The sequence below is a fragment of the Trachemys scripta genome, chromosome 4 (assembly GCF_013100865.1).
Source record: "Trachemys scripta elegans isolate TJP31775 chromosome 4, CAS_Tse_1.0, whole genome shotgun sequence".
Taxonomy (NCBI): Eukaryota; Metazoa; Chordata; order Testudines; family Emydidae; genus Trachemys; species Trachemys scripta.
The window spans coordinates 126593174-126615146 of NC_048301.1; the positions used below are offsets into that span (position 1 = coordinate 126593174).

Sequence of the window (21973 nt, forward strand, 5' to 3'; positions counted from 1 at the left end):
AACAAAATGAGGAATTCACTGTGGGCGGGTTAGGGCATGGATGGAAAACCCAGGAAGCAGAAGTCACCTATTTATCCCCAGGCAGGACAGAAACCTGGCAGGCTGCAGGACTGGCCACTTCCCCGCCTGCCCTAATTTGCCCACATTCTATCATCCTGCCCTTGAGAAAACACGCTTCTAGAGTGGGCAGGAAGGAGCAGGAAGTGTCCCCGATTTGTTTTATTTAACAATCACCCTGGATAATGGATGGGGCTGAGCCATGCTTCAATGAGGCCCCCTGCAGACATTACAGCTGGAGCCCTCACAAGAACCTGAAAATTACACCCTTTGCAAACCATACTTCTGTGGAGCAGGCACTGAAAGACGGGAATCCAACAGGAGCGAAATCCTAGTCCCATCAAAGCCAACGGCACAATCCCCACTGATGTCAAAGGATCCAGAATTTCACCCCAGCTGTATTAAAATCAGCCGTGTACAGTTACACAGCAAGGAAATATTTGGGGTGTGGGACTGTGCCAGATTACACCAGCTCAGGGATCTGGTGCTTGTTCCCTACATTTCTCTCTCCTTAGACTGTAAACAACTTGGGGCAGGGACCATTCCTTCTTGGATGCGTGGAAATCACACTGCAAACAAATGATAAATAATAATTAAAAGACTCCTGCTTCTCAGTTATTCCTTGGTTTGTTTACACCCCCTTTGCGGTCGCCGTGGGTGCAAACACCGGATCAGTAATTGCATCAGGTGGAAGGCAGTTTGGAGACTGGAAGTGGGAGCCTATGGTGGGGTTGAGGATCAGGTTGGAGTTTGTGTGTGGGCCTAGGAGGTTGTACAGTACTAGGATCAGGAGTAAGCAGCAGTGGGATTGGGAAGTGGGGTCTAGGACTGACATGTGCAGTGTGTGGGAGGTAGAGTATGGGAATGTTCAAGAGAAGTTCTGAGGTGGTGTTTACTGTATTTTGCCTGAACCAAGTTAGCATGGAATCCAGCTATCCTAAAAAGACCCTGTAGAATAGCATTAGGGGGTCTATAAAGTTTTTATTGATAAAAGTTTGGATGTGCGTATTGCTCTGCAAAAGTGGGGAACCCAGGTTTCTTATGACCTCTAGAAAGGTTTTTTTTTTTTTTGTTGAGGATGGCGTGAAATGTATCCAAATTTCACAAAAACATCTCATTCTGAATTTAAAGGGAAAATTGATGCAAATCCTAGGTGCTTCTAACTTAATGGAATTTCCTGCCATGCCTCTAGGTTAAAAATAAATAAGAAGCATGTAGCTGCTCTGAATTCACATTTTACTCCTCCAAAGCCAATTGGAAATCAAACCTCCAGCATCTTGACTGCTGTGCTAAAGGTAGAACCCATGATGACTGAGATTCAGCCAACCAAGCTATTAAATATTAGCTCTATATTCAAGGAGTAAGTACTGAAAATTTGGGGAGGATACATTATATTCTTCATATATATCAAAGAGTCTGAATTTCTGTTTTCAGTGTAAAATTTAATTCAGCTTTAACTACGGTGTTGCATTCAGCGCCTCTATAATTTGATAGTGCCCCGCATCATGACGGATTTGGACCATTCACACTTGTTCAGTTGTACAGTTATTTTTTCTTATTGCACATTGTTCAGTTTTTGTCCCTTTACTAACAATGATCTTTCCTTTCTATAGCATCTCAAAGAATCCCAAGGGTCTTCCCAACTCCCCATGTGCTGCACCACTGAAATGCAGCTACTTCTGGGCCAGAAAACAGCAACCACCCTGCTGCACCAACACTGTTTGCTGAAACCTGGTGAGTAGTAGTTGTTTATTTGATGACTAACACTTCTGGGGTGGATTGTATTGTGACAACAGGACAGTAAGGGATTTGAGAAGTTCTGAGACAGTCTGTCCAAGGGATATATATAATTTTTCCTATGCTTTTAAAGCTTGGAATACTTTCCTTGGCTAGAGGGTAGAGTATTGTTTTTCCTCTTGACTGGTAACTATGTTCAAATTCCAGATCCCTTGTCCAGTCATTCTCACCTTTGACATTTTGGGGAGTGATTTTGGGGATGGGAATCCTCAGCTGATGAGTGACTGCTCTTTCCTTTTCTCCTCCCACCCTCTAAAACAAATAATCCCATCTTCTCTTGTATCCCCCGACCCACTGTCTCTATTTCTGGAAGCTCTCAACAGCTAGATTACTCATGGTGCCACTACTCTTGCAGCCGTTAGCTTTCACTGGCCCAGCCAAACTGCAAAGATCAATGCGAGCTCTCATCTAATCTCCGGAATGTGCTGCTGAGAGTCTGGTTCCATCCAGCCTTTCCCCAGCTGCTGCGCAGTTCCATCTAGGGCAGTGCACTAAGTAGTCACAACCCCCACCAGTCTGTGCTTGGGCCAAATATGTAAAGGAATGCCAGAGAGATGCTGTCAGTCTGACATTTGCATTAGAACTGTAGGGGGGAAAGCATCCATCGGTCTGGTCCAGGCTTTTTGACCAATGGATAGCTCCCCAAAAGCATGTGTGTGTACGTGTGTATGGGTGTGTGCCTAGTGACTGCACATAGTAATGTCGTGCTCTGCACAGCAATTTATTTTTCCTTCAGCTAGTCAAGAGAGGGAGACTTGGGCCTGGGTCCAGCAGAGGTGCCAGATGTGCAGTTATTGTCATTACAGTCTGGAGTAACAGGGAACACTGCAGGTCAAGGAGGAGGCACACAGGCAGAGCTGTGGGGAGTAGAGGCCAGGACAGGGAATGGTTGCTGGAAGAGGGGACACTAAGGTGACATCCAGTTCTGGATAGCAATTAGAGATTTGATCCTTTTAGCTTTTGTGGGTTTTGTCTCAGACTTTTAGAGCTTTACCATTAATTTCAATGGGAGCAGGATCAGTCCCTTAAATTCATCTGTGACAAACAAAATTCTTTGTCTTTTTTTCCGGTGTATTAATATCTCATGTGGGGAAAAATATAATAAAACACACCCAAACCCTTTGACTTTTCTCCCATTCAGATCCTTTGTCAGTAGCCTTCTAATCGTGAACATTTATTTTCTGAGGTTAAAATGTGTGCACGTGGCTTTTATCCTGTGATGAGCAAACAGGGGGCATCAGCTACCAATGCTGAAGCCTCCATTCCAGAGGGATACTCGCAAAGGGTCAATTCACCTATCAGTGAGCAGAGGATTATCCATTTGCATTAATAGGAGTCAGGTGCTAAGGGTTTTGTGTCATATTTGCAAGAAATGCGAGAGAGCAAAGGAGCCATATGTCAGATCAGACCATTGGTCCATAACTCCAGTATCCTATCGCTGGCGGTGGCCAACATCTGATGTTTAAGGGGTAAACAGCTTCCCCCTCCACACACATAATGCAGCTGGCCAGTTGTGCAATGCCACGCAACTTCCTTCCTGACTTCAAGCCAGGGATCAGCTTATGGCCTGAAGCATGAGATTTAGTTGCTAGAATTTTAGTTGCATAATTACAAATCTATTTTTAATCTGATCATAACATTATCCAGCATTTTGAAGGGGGGTTCAGGAGTCTGGGAATGGTGTAGAAGAGACCTAGCTGCAAAGAAGAATCTTGCTAGGGAGTTCATTGTATTCCTAGGCCAGAGAAACATTTTTTGGCCAGATCCAAGAGTGAAATAAGACACTGGCTGTATTAGTTATAGCTGGGACGTGCTCTTTATTCCAAGGTGACAGCTGATGGCAGTAACAAAACATCTCCCTGGATACATTGTTTGGCAGTGATCCTCCTCCTATTTTTCCAGCTGTAACTACTGTTACCCGATAAATAAATAACCCCCCCACCGACAGTGATGTGCAGAGCCAGCTTTCCTTCTCTCAGCCACCTTGGCCCATCAGCTGCTGTTCCCTCCCCCCTGTGGGACCACGTCTCATACTGCAAAGATTTCAGAGGGGTCCTTGCCATAGATATAGTCAAAAGGTAGGGATAGGTAGAGAGATTGGGGGGAAAGAGGAGGAAGTGTTTCCCCCTATAAAACCTTTTAGCTTTGTGCAAGAAGCTGGTCCCAGTGCATTTCTTTGTCTCCACACCAGACAACTGGTGGTAATTGTCTCCCTGGTTGAGAGTCTCAGGAGAGAAGCCAAGATTTGAATCTAATCTTATCTATTGTCATTTTGATATTGTGCCTATCACCATGTTATCTAGGCATTATATAAAAACCTTAGATAGATAGATAGATAGATAGATAGATAGATAGATAGATAGATAGATAGATAGATAGATAGATAGATAGATAGCACTGGTGTTGTCAATGCTGTACTTGTTGGACCATGTTCTGCTCTCAGGTAGGAAGATGCAACTCCCTGTAGTTTCAAAGAAGTTGCACCCATGTAGCTGAGAGCAGAATTTGATCCTTTCTACAGATGCACAGATAGAGCACTTCAATCTCCAGGGATGTCTATTCCATTGCAGGCTTGGAAGGATTAATTTTTTATTGGTTAACACCAATTTCACTATACATACACAAACCAATGAAAAAATTGCCATCAATAATCATTGAAATTTATAGATCAACAGAGTAAGAAAAATGCTGCTTGAGATCTTATTAGTTTAAGGATATTTGTACGTTTTGACATGTGACGGTGACAATTTGACAATTTTAATGGCTATAAAGCTTTAACTTTCTGAATCTTGTATACAGCCATTAAATAATTATTGTCTGACCCCCCCCCATTTTCTGACTTCCCCAATAATTTCCCCCAACTGTGAAAATTGAAATTCATAAACATTTTAAAAATGCTTAAAACCCAGACATTTGTTCAGCTGTGAAAATGTAAATTGATAAAAATTGGAAAAAAAATGCTTTGAAAAATAAACATTGATATTATCCCATAAAAATTATAAAACAATAAAATAAATGTTCGGACAAGCCTATGTATAGGTTTTATATCGCAATCATCATTGTGTACGTGAGCATCGTCTAGCAGGGCACTGAACAGTGCGACTACCATCTCTCATGTTCTTTTGTCCTCTTCCAGGGGAAGAAGTGTGTGCAATGGATGGAGAATTTTTTATATATATAAAATACACATACACACGTGTTACTCTGTGTTTAGAGAAGTCAAGGTCAAAGAAGTGCTCCTTGCACTTGGAGGAGAAGCTGATGGGGTTTGTCTTGGTCCTTAGTTCCTATGGGAGTTCATTCCACAGGGCAGGTCTACACTATGTCGATATAACTTATGTTGCTCAGGGGCGTGAAAAAGCCACTCCTATGAGCGACGCCAGCCTAAGCGCTGTCCAGACCAGTGCTATGTTGGTGGGAGACCCTCTCTCGCTGATATAGCTTCTGCCTCTCACAGAGGTGGAGTAATTATGCTGACGGGAGAGCTCTCTCCCAACAGCATAGAACATCTTCACCAGACTAGCCCTCAGTCTTGGGTTGGTCCCTCTAGTGAGCCCAGCTGTCTCTCATGTGTCCTCTCCTGGCCTAGGATCCTTCTACAAACATCCTACCTCAGTTTTCCCTCTTAGACTGTTCAAGAAACTGAAAACCACTTTTGTCCATTTCCATCCCTTCTCGGGTTGTGCTTTATTAAATTAACAAACATTAAAATAAAGTTTCAAAGTCCATACTAACAAAAGTTTCTTATGATTCCTCTTCCTAGGCCTTCCTGCCTGGGGTCTTTCCTGCTTTGGCAGGCCACTTCCAGGCTCTCCCTGGCTGGCATCTCAGTTCTGATGCTCACGCCTAGCAATTTCTAATCCCTGAGATTGCCCCCTTCGTTGCAGCCTTTTGCTACTCTTTATAGGACAGTCACCCAGGTGTGGCTCACTCTGTAATCAGGGGTGGCTAGCCCCAGCCTTCCAGCCCTTCAAGAGTGAGCCACCTGGTTACAGTCCTCAAGAAAGCTCTTTCTTCTGCCCAGCAAGCTTTACCCTTATGGCAGAGTGCCGCTGTGTCATTTAATACCTTTCACCAGTGGAAAGGAGGGATGGCAAGGTTGGATCAAGGTGAGGAAACAAAGTACAGGGCCAAATTTTCAAAAATTGCCACTGATTTCAGGTGCCTTGATTTGTAGATGCTCATTTCACTGTGGGCCTGGCTTTCAGAGGTGCTGAACACCTGCAGCTACCACTCACTTTAGTTGGTGTCGTGGGAACTCAGTACCTCTGAAAATCAGGCCCAGAGGTGCCCAAAATTAGAGGGGTCTTTGGAAACTTTGGGCCATAGTGAATTAAAGGCGTAGAAACCCATCCCAGTGTCTCCCAGGGAGGAAAAGACAGTCCCTGCTGTATTTGAGGTGTGGCCTCCTCCATAAGCATCTCACGGCCAGCCATCTGGCCCCATCCTATTGGCATATCACCTCTTTCCCTCCCTGTGGAAGGCGAGATTACCATATCAGTTTGAGCAGGGGGTAAGCAGTTTCATTTGCTCTCTGTGTGCTAGCTCCATAAAACATCTGCTCCCGGAGGTTTTGCCCCAGAAGGAACTGACTTGCTAGATTACAGTAAAGCTATGAAAAAAAATAGTTACCAAGAAACCCAATGTTGGTCTCGATGCAGGATTCACTGAATGGAATTCTCTGGCCTGTGTTATGCAGGAGGTCAGACTACATCAGTGGCTCTCAACCTTTCCAGACTACAGTACCCCCTTTTAGGACTCTGATTTGTCTTGTCCCCCCCCCAAGTTTCACCTCACTTAAAAACTACTTGCTTACAAAATCAGACATAAAAATAAGTGCCACAGCCATTATTACTGAAAAATTGCTGACTTTTTCATTTTTACCATATAATTATAAAACAAATCAGGTTGAATACAAATATTGTACTTACGTTTCAGTGCAGTATAAACAAGTCATTGTCTGTATGAAATTTTAGTTTGTACTGACTTTGCTAGTGCTTTTTATGTAACCTGTTGTAAAACAAGGCAAATATCCAGGGCCGGCTCCAGGGTTTTGGCCGCCCCAAGCAGCCAAAAAAAAAAAAAAAAAAGCCGCGATCTGCAGCGGCAATTCGGCAGAAGGTCCTTCGCTCTGAGGGGGAGTGAGGAACCGTCCACCGAATTGCCGCCGAATAGCTGGACCTGCTGCCCCTCTCCGGAGTGGCCACCCCAAGAACCTGTTTGCCAAGCTGGTGCCTGGAGCCGGCCCTGCAAATATCTAGATGAGTTGATGTACCCCCTGGAAGACTTCTGCGTACCCCTGGTTGAGAACTACTGGACTAGATGATCCGAATAGGCCCTTCTGGCTTGAAAATCGAGAACTGTATCAAGTCCATCCACTGCTCTAACCTGCGCATTGAGGAGCTTTTTTCCATGAGATTCAGTGGGTTCCTTGGAGCCTTTCACAGAACTAGTGCCTAATGCCGTTTCCCCTTCCATCTGAGTTCCATGCAAAAGCCGCGGGCTCTCGCCAGGGTTCCTGGAACCTTTCCCAGCCCTTCTGCAAACCCAGAACCACAAACAACGGATTTCTTTTTGCAAACAAAAAATCTTGGTTTTATTAAAAGCAAATACAATGTCTCTACATCCGCAGTTCAGACTACACTACCCAAAATAACGCCCTTCACCTCTACAATTAGCTGCCAGTAAAAAGATCCATTAGAGAGATACATACATTGTTTTTATTTAATAAAAAAATAGTAAATCCTCTCTCTAAACAGGGAATATCTAATGCCTAGACAGCAGAAGGAAGGATCAGAATGGGGGAGGTTGGAATGGACCTTCCTCTCATAGGGTTGCCAACCCTCCAGGATTGTTCTGGGTTCTCCAGGAATTAAAGATTAATCTTCAGTTAAAGATGATGTCATGCGATGAAACCTCCAGGAATACATCCAACCAAAATAGGCAACCCTATGCTCTACGGGTGTGTCTACACTGCAATTGGACCCCCACGGCTGGCCCGTGCCAGCTGATTTGGGCTCACAGGGCTTAGGCCAAGGGGCTGTTTAATTGCAGTGGGGTTCATTCCCCCTTCGCACCTCGCTGGGTCCTAGACCCCAGGCTCTAGCCCATGGCCAAATGTCTACACCGCAGTTAAACAGCCCCTTAGTCCGAGCTCTGCGAGGCTGAGTCAGCTGGCACAGGCCAGCTTGGGGTGTCGAATTGCGGTGTAGACACACTCTGAGATGCACCGATTACTGTGTATCATTGCTCTGGAATATTAAGTACATTGTCATCTTCCCTGCCTGTTTTGCCCCCTTTAAAAAACAAAGCAACCCCTTAACTCCCCTCTTCCTTGGGTTAAAACAAATATAGGCTACGTCCATAATTCACCATAATGTGTGAAAGGAGACAGTGTGGCAGCATTCAGGAAAACATCCTTATTCAGTAACTTCTTAAGTACCTGCTTAGCTTTAAGCACATGCTGAAGTCCCGTTGAAGTCCTGAATCAGGGCCAGATGCAGGGCCGGCTGTAGGCACCAACAAAATAAGTAGGTGCTTGGGGCGGCACATTTCTAGGGGCAGCATTCTGGCGCCGGCCATCCTAGGCGCTGACTCCGGGGCATGGGGAAAAAGTGCCCCTACTGCCCCAGCTCGCCTCCACCTACTCCCCTGAGTGCACCGCCGCCGCACTGCTTCTCCGTTTCGCGCAGCAAGGCTGGGAGGGAGGGAGGAGAAGCCAAGCGGCGGGGTGCTCGGAGGAGGTGACGGTGGTGGAGCGGAGGTGAGCTGGAGCGGGGAGCGGTTCCTCTACCTCCCTGTTACTTCCTGCGGCCCCCCCCAGCTCACCTCCACTCCGCCTGCTCCCCTGAATGCACTGCCGCTCTGCTTCTCCCCCCTCCCTCGCCTGAGAGGGAGGGGGGAGAAGCGGAGCAGTAGCGTGCCCAGGGGAGCAGGCAGAGTGGAGGTGAGCTAGGGTGGGAGGTCGTGGGGGGGGGAGCGCAGGAAGCAATGCGGGGGGGAAATGCAGCACCCCCGGGGGAGGAGGCGGGGCCAGGGATTTGGGGAACGGGTTTGGAAGGGGCAGAGCTGGGGCGAGGCCAGGGGCGGGAGGGGCATGAAAAAAAGGGGGGTGGCCAAAAATAATTTTTTTGCTTGGGGCGGCCAAAATCCTAGAGCCCGGCCCTGGCCAGATGGAGGTTGAAGCCTGAACATTTTGAATTTCTTATCTTCTGGAGAGGAAGGATTGTCCAGTGGTTAGAGCATTGGCCCAGGAGGTTAGAATTGTCTTTGCTCTGCCACCGACTGCTTTTGTGACCTTGGGCACATCACTTTGGCCTAGTCTGCACTAGAAACCACTCACTAGTATTGCTATCCTGCCAAATTCTTGTAGTGTAGATGCTGTTTATACTTGCAAAGGAATGCTTTTGTTGGTATAGCTTGATTCCCAAAGCAAAAAACGTCAATCAGCAAAAGCTTTTTTGTTGGGATAACTACATCCACATTAGGGCTTTTGCCAATATAGAAATGTTGTTTAAAAAAAGAAAAATCACACCCCTAACTCAGATTGCTTTACCATCAAAACTTTCTAGTGTAGACCTGGCTTAAGTCTCTCTGTGCCTCAGTCTCCTTGTCTGTACAATAGGGATAATAGCATTGTCCTACTTCACAGGGAGTTTGTGAGCATAAAAAGTGCGAGGGGCTCACATGCTATGGTAATGGGGGTCTGGTAAGCACTTTAGACAGTCGATTTGTCCAGGACCCTCTTGGTGAGTCTAAGGAGGCACAACCTCCTCAGCATTACGGGCCCCGGCCTGCAAGCACTCTCTCACATGAGCAGTCTTTATGGGCCTGTTTTTTACATGAATCAGGCACCGCTTCCACTAACCTGGAAAATGCCAAAGTGGTAGTGGGTAAAGTGATACTGCCTGGGATTTTAAAGGACTCAGGTTAGGGTGACCAGACAGCAAGTGTGAAAAATCGGGACGGGGTAAGGAGGTAATAGGAGCCTATATAAGAAAAAAGACCCAAAAATCAGGAGTGTCCCTATAAAATCGGGACATCTGGTCACCCTAAGTCAGGTGCCCAATTCCCACTGAATTTCAATGGAATTTAGGCATCTAACTCCCTTGTGCACCTTTGAAAATCCCAGCTGTTGTCTGGTAGTTTAAGGCACAACATTTAGAGGGGTTGGTTTGAAGGTTTTACAAAGCATATTATAAATGTGTCAGTACATGTTTTGGGGGATGTTTTATTTCAGTGAATGCGGGGGGGGGGGGGTTTGTGGGGAGGGGTATTTTAGAGGTGGGACAGATAAAGATTTCCCTTCAGTACAGTTATTTGCACTCCAGTCATTGCAGCATTGCACAGGGGCATGAGAACCAAGAAGCACAATAGACTAAAAGCAGAAAATGAACCTGACCATTTTCATTTTGCAGGCAGAGAGAATGGCAAGTAATGAGCAAGCAACCTAGATGGTGAGAAGTTAATGGCTAATGGTAAAAAGTCCAAACTGAGTCTTATGCAAAAATTAAACAGCAGGAAAGGCAAAAAGCCATTAGGTTTGTAAAAATAGTCCTGTTTTAATCATCTCAGGTGTTTTTTGTCACACAGGTGAGAATTTTTTTAATGTATGCGAGCAAATTCTGATCTCAGTTGCACTGATATAAATCCAGAATAACTCCATTGTCTTCAGTGGAGTGACTCTGAATTTATAGTGGCATAACAGAGCAGAAATTGGTGTATGAGATTTAACCTGTTAGTGTCCCTATAAGACCACCATACAGCTGTAACCCCAAAACCCCAGCATTGTTGGAGAAAGAGAGAGGCAGGGGTTCTCAGGTTAAAGGTATATGGTAGCCTTAAAGGGACATCCCATTGCATTGTGCAAAATTTTCCCCATCCGCCCTATGCAAATAATATGTATGTTCAGGTGTCCATCTTAATAAAATTAACTACCCCCAGGCTATCAGCTCTTGGTTCACCACATCACATCAGGATGGGTTGGTTTCATAGAATGACCTTATTTCACCAGCTCCTCTTTTTGTCTTAGTCACTCTTTCCTTTTTCCTCCTCAGGATTGTCCCTCCAGATGCAGAAGGTGAGAGAAGAAGCCAAGGTCAGCCAGGCCAGATAAGGCACCATCAGCATTGTTGCCATCTTGTTAATGGGGTACCAAGAGTACATGGTGCCAAGCACCAGGCCATATAGGCACAAGATGTCCACCAGAGCCTGAAGAAGAGAGAGCGAAATGATTGAGGCATCTACTGCTGGGATCGTATTCTCCCTATGCATTGTAAGAGTAACTCTTATCAAAGGCAGTCCAACGAGAGTAGGACTGTTATGGGCTCTCCTGTTGACAGTGTATTTTATAGCCTGATAAGCCATCCACAAATAGTGTGGCCCCTTAAAGTTCATGGCCCTGCCTCTGGTTTGACCAGGGTGTGACACTCAAGGAGGCTTATCTCTCGACGTAACTTCTTAACGGAAAGATGCAGCAGCCAGAACACTGGCTCCCTAACCGCCCCGCTTTTCGGTCAGGAATGCGAGGGACTGATAACACTGGTTAGAATCAAGTGTGGTGTGAGCAGACACTGAGCTCTGCTAATATGCCTTTACAGTTGACACAGGGTACAGCACTACCTGGTGCTCGCTGTAGACCCTCCAAAAGGCGCCAAACTGGTGGCGCAGAGACACAGACAACACAAGACAAATATGCACAGACACGTTACCAGTTTTAGCTTATGAGCGCCAAAGAATAGGGGAGTCCAAGCCCAGTTCAAGGCAAGCTGAGCCCCGTAGAGGCCCAGCGGGATGACAGCTTTGCTGTTGAAGCCCCCTAAGTCATTCCACACCAAATATGAAGCATAGCTGTGAAGAGGAAAATCACAATTAACATTTTGCTGTCCCACCTGGCTTCTCTCCAAGATGCTGTGGGATCAGGCACTATTCTACCAGGAGGCACCAGTTTTTGCTCCATATAATTCTTATTATTGGAACACAGCTCCAAGGGCAGATCCCACCCTAGCCAAAGGCAGCTCTTATGACTTGTCTACACTGGGTTTTGAGGGTGGGGTTTGCACCGATGTAGCTACACTGATGCAGCTCCTAGTCTAAACATACTGCACTGGCGCAAAAGTGACTTGCGGTAGTGGGTTTGCACCAGCGCAGCATTGGTACACCTACATCTGTGGCCTGCCATCACATCAAACTCATGATCTCTCTTGTCTATTTAGGCAGTAAGTTCATCTGGCAGGGAATGTCTCTGGCTATGGATACAGCGCCTAGCACAATGGGCCCCTGATCTTAGCTGGGTTCTCAAAGTTCTACAGTTGTCATCGTGAGCCTCAGTGCAAAATAAACCCAGTGTAGACAAAGTCCCCGGCAAAAAAAAAAAAGTTCCAGGTGGAGCTGATGAACTCAGCTCAGTATCCAGTGGGGTGTTATGTTCATCTTCTGAATATAAACGTCCCTTTCCTGCCCACTTGGTCCTTGAGAAGGAAAGCTCCAAACTGAGCAGTGGAGGAGAGTGAAGTCTCCCCTAGAGATAAAGACCTACAGAAACAGAGAAGGGGTAGTACACGGAACCTTACCCCATGCCTGTGTACAGGGTAGTCCACACGACGGGGAACATTTTGTTGGGTGGACGCCAAGAGGGTTTCTTCAGGCTTTCGAACCAAGTAGGCACTTCCTTCCGTGTCAAGAGCCAGCCGAGAATTCCCCCGATATGAGGCAAGGCAGAGAACCCAAAAGCATGAGCCCACATCCCTCCTTACTGGATTGAACTGGACTTGGGGTGGCTGGTCCTGGCGTTTTGTGACTAAAAAGCAATAAGTGAGCATCATTTACAAAGGACATTGGTTATTTCCATATTGACCAAGATCTTCCAGGTCTTTGCCTTACTCTAATTGCCTGGAGGTCTTTTTGGCAAAGTGGCTACCCCCCATCCCCACTCCCTGTCATTGCACTGGCTGCTGCAATTTCATTATTTACCTAACGTGGCTGCATTGAAACCATCCTTAGAAGACAGGACTGAAGTCACTTTTCTCAGTGCTTGTCCAAATGCCACAGCTCACAGAGCGCACAACCTCTCCTACACGTATGCTGCTAGACCTCTCAATGTAGCTATTATCTCTCTGCTGCATGCTCCTCTCAGTAGGGAAAAACAGGCAGTTTGTCGTGGGACCCCCATTTTCTTCTCTCTTCAGCTTATCTCTCACCATATATTTATATTTTAAATAAACATCTGTAGTGAGCATTTTTTCATCATAATATTTCAAAGTGCCTTACTAACATTATTTAAACCTCCCTGCACTCCTGGAAGGCAGAAAGGGATTATTCTCCCCCATTTCATAAAGGGGTAAACTGAGGCACAGAGGGGTTTATTGACTTGTCTAGGTCATACAGTGATTCCCTTCCAGATCCAGGCACAGAACCAAGGAATGCCGAGTTTCAATCACCTGTCCTAGCCATTACATACCCCCTCCCTTTTTAAAGACAGTCGCACAGTCTTTACAGGACTATGGGCAAGTCGTATCAGGGCTGAGTGTCCCCCAGTCCTCAACATGCTTCTCACCCTTAGGGGCAGATTGAGATGTGCCTGTCTAGCCTCTCAGTGGACCAACCCTTTCTTTTTGGATCCATTTATAACTTTAAACCCAATCTCATTAATCTGCAGGAACACACATGGGCTGTTCTTCCTGGCAGTAAAAGATCATACTGATCATGCTCGGCATCACTGTGGGAGTCTGAGCAAAAGACTTCAAAAAAGTGGTTGTCTTTGGCAATGAAAGGGGAGAGGTTCAGAATACGTCTTTCAGAAAAAAAGGTCCCTGGGCAGGGGTGCTGGAACAATTTCTCTAGTGGGGGTGCTGGTGATGGAAACCATGTATTTGGTGTTTATTACTACTTCAAGACAGAGGGTGCAGCAGCACCCCTTGCACCCGTAGTTGCAGAACCACTGTCCCTGGGAATCCATCTATTCTGTTACTTTGCACTTGTCGGGGGACATAGATCAGGAGAAAAGAACTGACCCGAATAGTCTTCTGTGTTTTGGATTTTGATCCAGAACTAACGCTGACAGCCCATGCTAATTATTAATATTATGCAAGAAAAGGTCATCTTTAGAAACCCGGAGCCAGCAGAACACAAGCAAAGGTATGCATCAGTAAAGACCAAATACACACAGGCGTCATAGCAAATAAACAAGTCCTTTACCAGACAGTTTATGGCACTATTGACGCATCTATGGGCCAGAAAACCAGCCTTGTGCTGAGCAAAATAAGGAGAGTCGATCCTAATTTAAAATTATATAATGGCACAGGCTGCATTTCAGTTTCTACTCAGCAGAGCAAATTGTTACTGCCAGGGTTTGCAAAAACAAACAAACAAACACTGGAAATGGGAGGCTAGTTTGTTACAGATTGCTGAAGTAACTAAGGGGTGAAACAGACACTTCCCTGTCATAACATTCTAATTTGGAACACAGCTGCTGATACTGACAAGGCTAAATCTATAGGAACAGCAGCCTTCACTCACCTTCTCCCAGTTGATTTTCCCCCGTCACCAGGAAAACACAACAAGCAAACAGATGGATTTCTGAGGCCAGCCTCTGGCTCTGTTCCTGCTTCTACACAATGAAGAAATTGTCATCTGAGTTACGCTGAAGTAGCAGAGAAAGGGGCGTATGTGTGGAGCCTGTAGTCTGGAAAAAGAAAATACCACCCTGCTCAAAATAAGAATCTGACACATCTGTTGTGGGGGGGAGGGCACTTTTCCCAGTGGACCCTGGTGCTAATTGAAAAGCAGGCAAGCTCCTTGTTTTGCCCAGCCCTTCCCCCACTTGTCAGGCAGGCCCTTTTGGTCCCGGAGGGGATATCTCCTACCAGAGACTGTCAAAATATGACCATGTTGTTAGATTAAACAGCCGAGAGGCTTGGGACCTGCCTGATTGCAATGGGAGGTCACGCAGGACTCGGCCACAGAGGTCTCCCTGTTGGGAGGTGCGCAGTGGGGGGGGAACTGTGTGCAGCTGGGCTGTTTCTGCCTATGTTAAGTGCTAGCAGGTTTCCCCCTAGCCACAGTTTCAGTTGGAGGTTAAGCATGTGACCCTGCCGTACCCTGGTGATTCTCTTAGCAGGGGGTCACTTTCCCGGGACAGCTCATTTTCCATGACTCAAATGGGTTGGCTATGTGGGCGCACGGCCCATTGAGCAGATCTGCCGCTGTCTGTCGGGCTTCCCTTCTGCACACAGTGGGTTTATTCCCAGCAACCTGCTTTAACCAGAGTTAATATGTTGGGAGAAAAAAATCAAGCCCTGCTGTTTCTCTCTGCTGCCTGAGAAGGTGGGGCTCAGACCCAGCCGCTTATCGGCCAGGCTGTGCATGAATTGGGGTGCTGACCCAGGGGACGCCGTCCCTTTTGTAACCATGATGCTTTTGTTTTCTGCGGGCTGTCCCTTTAAACTTGCAAGGACTCGGCTGCTTATCTCTACGGATAGTCATTGCGAGTGCAGGCTGTGATCTGTCTCTTGCACGTCTCTGGCCCTCAGTTGCGTAGTATCTGAGCACAGCAGGGCTTTTACTGTCTTTATCCTCAGACAGCCCTGCAAGGTAGGGCGGTGCTGTTATCCCCATTGCGCAGATAACAACACCTAGCTCTTCTCTAGCACTTGTCGTCCATAGATCTCGAAGCACTTGACAAAGGAGGTCAAGTTTCATTGTTCCCATTTTACAGCGGGGGAAACTGAGGCACAGAGAGATTAAAGGGTTTGTCCACATAGAGAAATTGGCCAGAACAGCTCCCCATGTGGATACTCTGGTTCTGGAATAAGAGTGCCTTTTTCTGGTTTAAGGCAGGGTGTGAATTTAATCTGGATTAAATTCCCTGTGTAGACAAGCCCTGAGTGACTTGCCCAAAGTCGCACAGGGAGTCGGAGGTGGAGCAGGAAGCTGAACCTGCGTCTCAGGAGTTCCAGGCCAGTGCCCTGACCCTGGGCCATCCTTCCTCCCTTTTTCTCATTTTGTTCCCTCTTGACCCAAGGGAAGGTCATTTGGGCTGGGTCGGCTGGTCTTTGTGCCATGGCAGTACCCAGCTTTGCCCACCTCTGATACAGCACTGAGTCTGTCACGCCGCGCTTCCCATCTGCCCCTCGCCCTATGACACAAGAACGTGTTGGCAGGAGACTCTTCTAGATCAGACTTTTCCGGGGACGTGGCCCGTTTCCAATCCTTGCCTTGTGGGCCAGAGCGCGGTGAAATGTTTCGAAACAGACAGTTTGCTGACCAATGCGGTTTCGGCCAACCCAAGACGATGAGCGTATTTGAATGAATAATTTTGGCCCTTCGCAAGATGGCCAAAGGAGAAGGGGCCACCCCCACGCCCCTTCTCCTCCCCACCACCCTGCCCTTACTAACCTTTAGCCAGCTGGGGTGTGGGAGACCCAGGTTCAAATCCCTGCTCTGGAACAGACCCCAAATGGATGTTTTCAACTCACTGAAAAGTCCAAAAAGCTTCAGAGTCTGTTCAACGTGAACGGAATATTATTATTATTTTTTTTTATTATTATTATTTTTTTTGGAGGAGGGTAAGGGGGAAAGCTGCTGCCAAACCAAACGTTCAGTTCTTCCCCCAGCTCTGCTGTGGTCCTCAAGGGGCAAAGCGCCCACGGACGTCACAGGCACCTTGGCTGGGATCAGACCCTGTGGTTCTCTCCCTGCTCGGCTCACACTGACCCGCGCGCTCTGGCTAACCCTGCACTGGCGCCTCCTGCTCGCCTCCCGCTCGCCTGGCTCTCTTCAGTGTGGCACTGCTGCCTGCCTGGCCATCCAGCGGGTCCCTGCCATGGGGCTGGCCTAGTCCAGGAGAGTCTCCCTGAAGGAAACCCAGGGGCCATTGGGTAGGTCCGCATGGGCCACAGCGGTTTTTCACTGGCTTGCAGTGCTGATAGGGTGACCAGATGTCCCGATTTTACAGGAACAGTCCCGATTTTTGGGTCTTTTTCTTATATAGGCTCCTATTACACCCCACCCCATCCTTATTTTTCACACTTGCTGTCTGGTCACCCTAAGTGCTGCTCTCCCAAGGCCATGGTAGGGCAGCATGGTGCTCCGTGTCCCCTTGCCAGGGCTTGCCGGCGGCATCCCCTGCCCCACCCTGACCTCTCTCCCCATGAATGGAGGGAAAAGCCCATGAAATTAACTGATCTTCCTCTTGGGAAGGCCCCGGCCACAAGCCTGGGGTGGCGTCGCTTTCAAAGCCGCTCCAAACAGCGTGGGTCATGTGTAGACATGGGACAGCGACTGCAAACTCCAGCCCCGAGACCCCAGCTGCTCGATGAGTGAAGGACCCCCGGCCTCTCTTGCAGCCGGGGCTTTGCTGCAGCAAGTGGCGGGACGGAGGAAGGAGCCGTGGGCCCCTCCCTCCTCTCTTGGAGAGAGGTTCCTGAGGGAGCGTTATCCCTCAATGTCCTGACCTTTACCACCGAGGGACAAAGCCTCCCGTTATGGCTCCCACTGGGCCCCTTCTGCTTTCTCAGCTGGAGCAGCCTCAGGTCTGAGGCCCGCGTCTGGGTCTGGCGGGCACAGAAAGAATCCGCCCCTGTGTGTGTCTGAGCACAGAGCGCCCGGGCCAGCCCCCTCCCTGAGCCAGCTGTGCGATGCTGGTGGTGGCAGCGGGAAAGGCTGGCTGGAGGGGAGCCTGGGTGATGAGAGAAAGCTCTTAACTCTCGCCCCCGGGGGTGTGATCAAACACCCCCGCGCTCAGGGCTTGTGTCTGTATTAGCCATTCTAGTGCTCTGGCCCTCAAAGATATTTAGGTACTTCAGAGTGAGGAACAAGAAATGCCCCCTAGTGGACAATTATGGAATAACCTGCCCACGGGGGAAGCTTCCTCCTGACCCCTGTCAGTCAATGTTTGGTGCATGCCCTGAAACATGAAGGTTCATATCCCTTAGGCACGTGTGTCCTGTCCAACAGAACCGTGAGTGACCGTTTTTAAAGGGCCCCTGCCAAAGCTCTAACTCCCCCATTCCTCCTTGGCTTGTGCAGGCATCACCCTGGTGGTGATCATGGCCGTGTAAGTCTGTGCGTAGGGTGTGAGCCCTCCAGGGCAGGGTCAGTGAACTATTCCGTGTCTGTACAGCGCCTACCACAGGGAGGCAAGGCTATTAGGTGCTACCTCCATAGACCCGTCATTCAAATGGGAAGGTGCCAATCCATCTCCAGAGCCGTTCCTTAGTCTGAATCGAGCTGAACCTTTTGCCAGGTGGCGCTTGTGTGTATTACGGTTTTTCACAGAGTCCATGGCCGGAAGGAAGCAGTGACCATCCAGCAGTCTGACTCCCTGCATAGCGCACCCCCCACCATAAACCCAACAGCAGATCGCTCAGAAAAAACCTCCCCTCTGGATTTAAAAATTGCTAGGGATGGAGAAGCCACCACAGCTCCAGGGTGGAAGGATGGCTCAGTGGTTAGGGCACTCGCCAGAGACCCGGGTTTGATACCCTGACGTCCTGCCTGACCTTGAGCAAGCAAACCCCTTAGTGTCTCTGGGGCTCCATCTGTGCAATGGAGATGGCAGCACTGCCCTATCTCCAGGGGGGGGGGGGGGGGGGGGGGAAAAAAAAAAAAAAACCCGGGGGGGGCCCAAGTTTCGGCTGGGGGGGGCCTTAGATGGACAGACGTGGCCCCTTTGTGCTGGGCACTGCACGCTTGCATAACAAAAAGCAGGGCCCTGCTCCAACGAGCTTGCTGTCGAAGTCACTGACTGATAGAAGCCTTTCCAGCCCAAAGCCTGTGACCAGGGGGTGCTTTCGGTGAAACAGAACAGCGGCGGCGCTCGGCGGGATTCACCCGGAAGTGAAGCAGGCATTTGTGAAAGCCAAGACAGCGTGTCGTACACATGGCAGTCACCTTGCCCAAACGGTGAAGTGCAGCTACCTCTGGGGTGGGAGGTAGCAGCTGTTTGACAGTGCACAGGGACATGATGCTGGGTGACAAGGAGGGAATGAGGGGTCCCACTGAAGCGCTTAACTGGCTGTATTCCTGCCCCTGCTCCTATGGCCCTTGCGGGAGTGTTTAAATCCCTTTTCTGCAATATATTTACAGTCAAATGAGCTGCTATTTCCCTACCCAATGCCCTACTCCATTGGAGTTCCCTTCCTTGGCAGCTGGGCAGGCTGGCCTCAGAGCCTCGTGCCCTGCAGTGCCCCTGTGGCTGTGGATTAATATGACATGCTTCCTTCCTCCCTCTGGGGGCAGCCAAAGGGCTCTTGCAAACCTGCTGCCCCATCAAGCAAAGCATGTGTGCAGGGTGCTGTAGTCACTAAGGGAGTGAGACCCCGGAGCACGTAGCCTTGGCCTCATATGTGGCTGAGAAGGCAGCTGGCTACAGGTCTTTTGGTTCGACCTTGTTTCTCCTCTGGCCGGCCCAGCACCTTCTATTGACCAGCGAGGAAACACCGTCCAGAAAGGGTCAGGTCAGTCAGGGCACCGGGACGGGAGCCGGGGCTAGAACTGCAGCAGATGGAGTTCTTAGCATGGGCTCAAAGAAGTGGAGAGGGATTGGGATGATGCCCAGCTGCCGTCCCTCACCACAGCGCTGCGAATGGGATGGGCAGGTTAGCATGATAGCTGAGAATGGCAGCATGGCATGTAGCAAAGGCAATTTGGGGATAACGCACTTCATTGTCCTGGCAGATTTCTGCATGAATCAGATTGGGGGGAGCAGGGTGTTAAAAAGCTGGCGGATACTTGCCCTACGGCTGGGGGTTCCTGCACATCAGCTGTAGTAAGATGTGTGGAACAGGCTCAGAATCCAGGAGGGCCTAATCTGGGGTAACATCAGGGGCTCAGCAGTGCAAATTGAACCAGGCTGCGACCAGCCAAATACCAGCCCCTAGCAGTGCACTCTGCTTCTTGCTAATGAAATACCTTGGCTGTGAGCTGTGTGTATGAACCTTCAGTGCTGGGGGCTGTCTGTCTGGTTTTCAGTTCACAGAACTACTGACCTGCAGCTCTGGGGTGGGGGCGGAGGGGCTTGCTCAAAGTGTATGTGGGTTGTTGATGTCTGCCCGTGGGTCTGCACTGGGTGGGGAATGTTAATGCTCTCAATGCAGATCAGCGCTCTCTCTCCGCTCCTCCCTCTCTGCTGGGAGTGGCAGGCACTTGGACTGAGGGTAGTCTCTGCTGCGGCTGGGAGCAAGGCTCCGGCCTAGGCAGACAGCCGTGCACCAGCGCACTAAAAACAGCAATGCTGCTGTTGCGACTCAGGCTCCGAAGCCTCCCTGAAGAGTTTGGCTGGAGAGTTTGTGCCAAAATGGCCACGCCGCTACTTTTAGCGTGATAGCACGAGTCTTGTCCGCCCACCTGGGCTGGGAGAGTCGCTCCCTCCCGGCAGCAGGGTAAATGTTCCCTGCCCCGATCGCCTGTCTCTTGCCTTGCTTGACTGGAATGGGAGTGTGTAACTTACAAGCTCGTTAGGGTCGCTCCTTGCATTGTCTCCTGTATCACGGCCACACGCGGCGTGAAATGCTGCTTAGACGGGAAGCTCTCTGGGGCCTGGACCATGTCTGTATTGTGTTTGTCCAGCGCCTAGCACAGTGGGGTCCTGGTCCGAGACTGGGGCTCAGAGGTGCTACTGTGATATAAATAGTAACACATTCTAATAGTGCGACTTGGCTTGCACGGGCACGAGAGGAGAATGCCATTTGCACTTGTATTGCATGGCTGGAAATGCCAATGTAGGGGGCGGGGCCGTGAGTGGAGTTTTTAATCTCTTATCCTGTTCACAACAGAGTGAGAGCTCTTCCCATCCCCTTGGGGGAAGAGTGGATGGGGGAGGTCAGTCCAGAAAATAGGGGAGCAGAGGGCACCCCCACCTTCTACTCGGTGAGATGCTCGGGCTCCGATGGCCCCAGCTCCCCCTGTGCCTGCGGCTGAGCAGAGCTGGTTTGTTATGACAAATGGGCCCCTCTGGACCATCGTTGCTGGAGTCTCTGCACGATCTCTATTTCATGGTAATATCCCCCGATGGCTTCCTTGCTCCATCCTGCATTGATTTATTCCGGGACAGCCAGTAGCCAGGAGCTGCTGTAACCCCGACAGACCCCTGTTGTCAGCGAGTGGGATCGAACCTGGGACCTCTGGAGCTTAATGCATGATATAAACTGGCCGTGGGGAGGTTCAGGCTTGAAATTAGACGAAGGTTTCTGACCGTCAGAGGGGTGAAATATTGGAACGGCCTTCTGAGGGAAACGGTGGGGGCGACGGACCTGTCTGGTTTTAAGATTAAGTTAGATAAATTTATGGAGGGAATGGTTTAATGGTAAAACATAGTAGTCAAGGAAAACCAAGAAATGGTAGGTAAATTGTATAATGGCTGACAGGGGTCAGGCTGGAGACTCTTGCCTATATGCTCGGGGTCTTACTGATCGCCATATTTGGGGTTGGGAAGGAATTTTCCTCCAGGGCAGATTGGCTGAGCCTCTGGAGGTTTTTCGCCTTCCTCCGCAGCATGGGGCAGGGATCTCTAGCAGGAGGGTTTCTGCCGATTGAAGTCACCTAAAACAGGATTGGGGACTTCAACAGCAGAGTCCAGGGAAGGGGTAGGGACGGTTTTATGGCCTGCAGCATGCAGGGGGTCAGACCAGATGATCATAATGGTCCCTTCTGACCTTAAAGTCTATGAGTCTATGAGTCTATGAGCCTCTGCTGCATGAGCTAAAAGCTACATGGCCCCCACTAAGGCTGGAGCCGACTCATTCATCTCTAAGTGGGCTCGGTGCCACTACATGGGACAGAGCACCACACCCCGGAGGTGTGTGGGTTACACGGTGCCTTGAGATTCTGACCCACTGCACAAAGGACCCGTTCCCAGCGCTGGGGCAGGGTCTTGTTTCGACCCATGGGTGCAGTGGGGTCGACCCCGTCCATGGGTTCGGGTTCCAGGCCAGGATTCTGGGAGACCGCCAGGTCGGTCTGTGTCCGGTAGCCTCAATAAAGCATCCCGTGTGTATTCGTCTCTGCCCAGCCCTGCCCTCCTGCTCTGCTCTGGTGTCCCTGCGTGGAGCCTGGAGATGGGAACTAGCTCTCCAAGAGCCAGGCACTCTGAGAACTTGGGAAGCCTTCAAAGCTTCCCGCT

The 21973-nt window shown here is 49.0% G+C and overlaps 1 protein-coding gene, 1 long non-coding RNA gene and 1 pseudogene across 2 annotated transcripts; 2 read left to right on the forward strand and 1 right to left on the reverse strand.

The window, feature by feature from the left end:
• Positions 1-177: 177 nt before the first annotated feature.
• Positions 178-11038, forward strand: LOC117875861. Its single transcript, XR_004645369.1, has 3 exons — positions 178-1417; positions 1671-1791; positions 10911-11038. It is a non-coding gene; the product is annotated as an uncharacterized LOC117875861 (long non-coding RNA).
• TSPO2 (translocator protein 2) lies at positions 10396-14756 on the reverse strand. The gene is made up of 4 exons (XM_034767374.1): positions 14371-14756; positions 12426-12652; positions 11565-11703; positions 10396-11064 (listed from the first exon to the last, which is right to left on the reverse strand). Exons 2-4 carry the CDS (start codon positions 12596-12598, stop codon positions 10882-10884), a joined length of 495 nt encoding a protein of 164 aa, XP_034623265.1. The 5' UTR covers positions 12599-12652; positions 14371-14756; the 3' UTR covers positions 10396-10881.
• Positions 14757-20664: 5908 nt separating this feature from the next.
• LOC117876541 overlaps positions 20665-21973 on the forward strand; it is a 4079-nt pseudogene continuing 2770 nt past the window's right edge.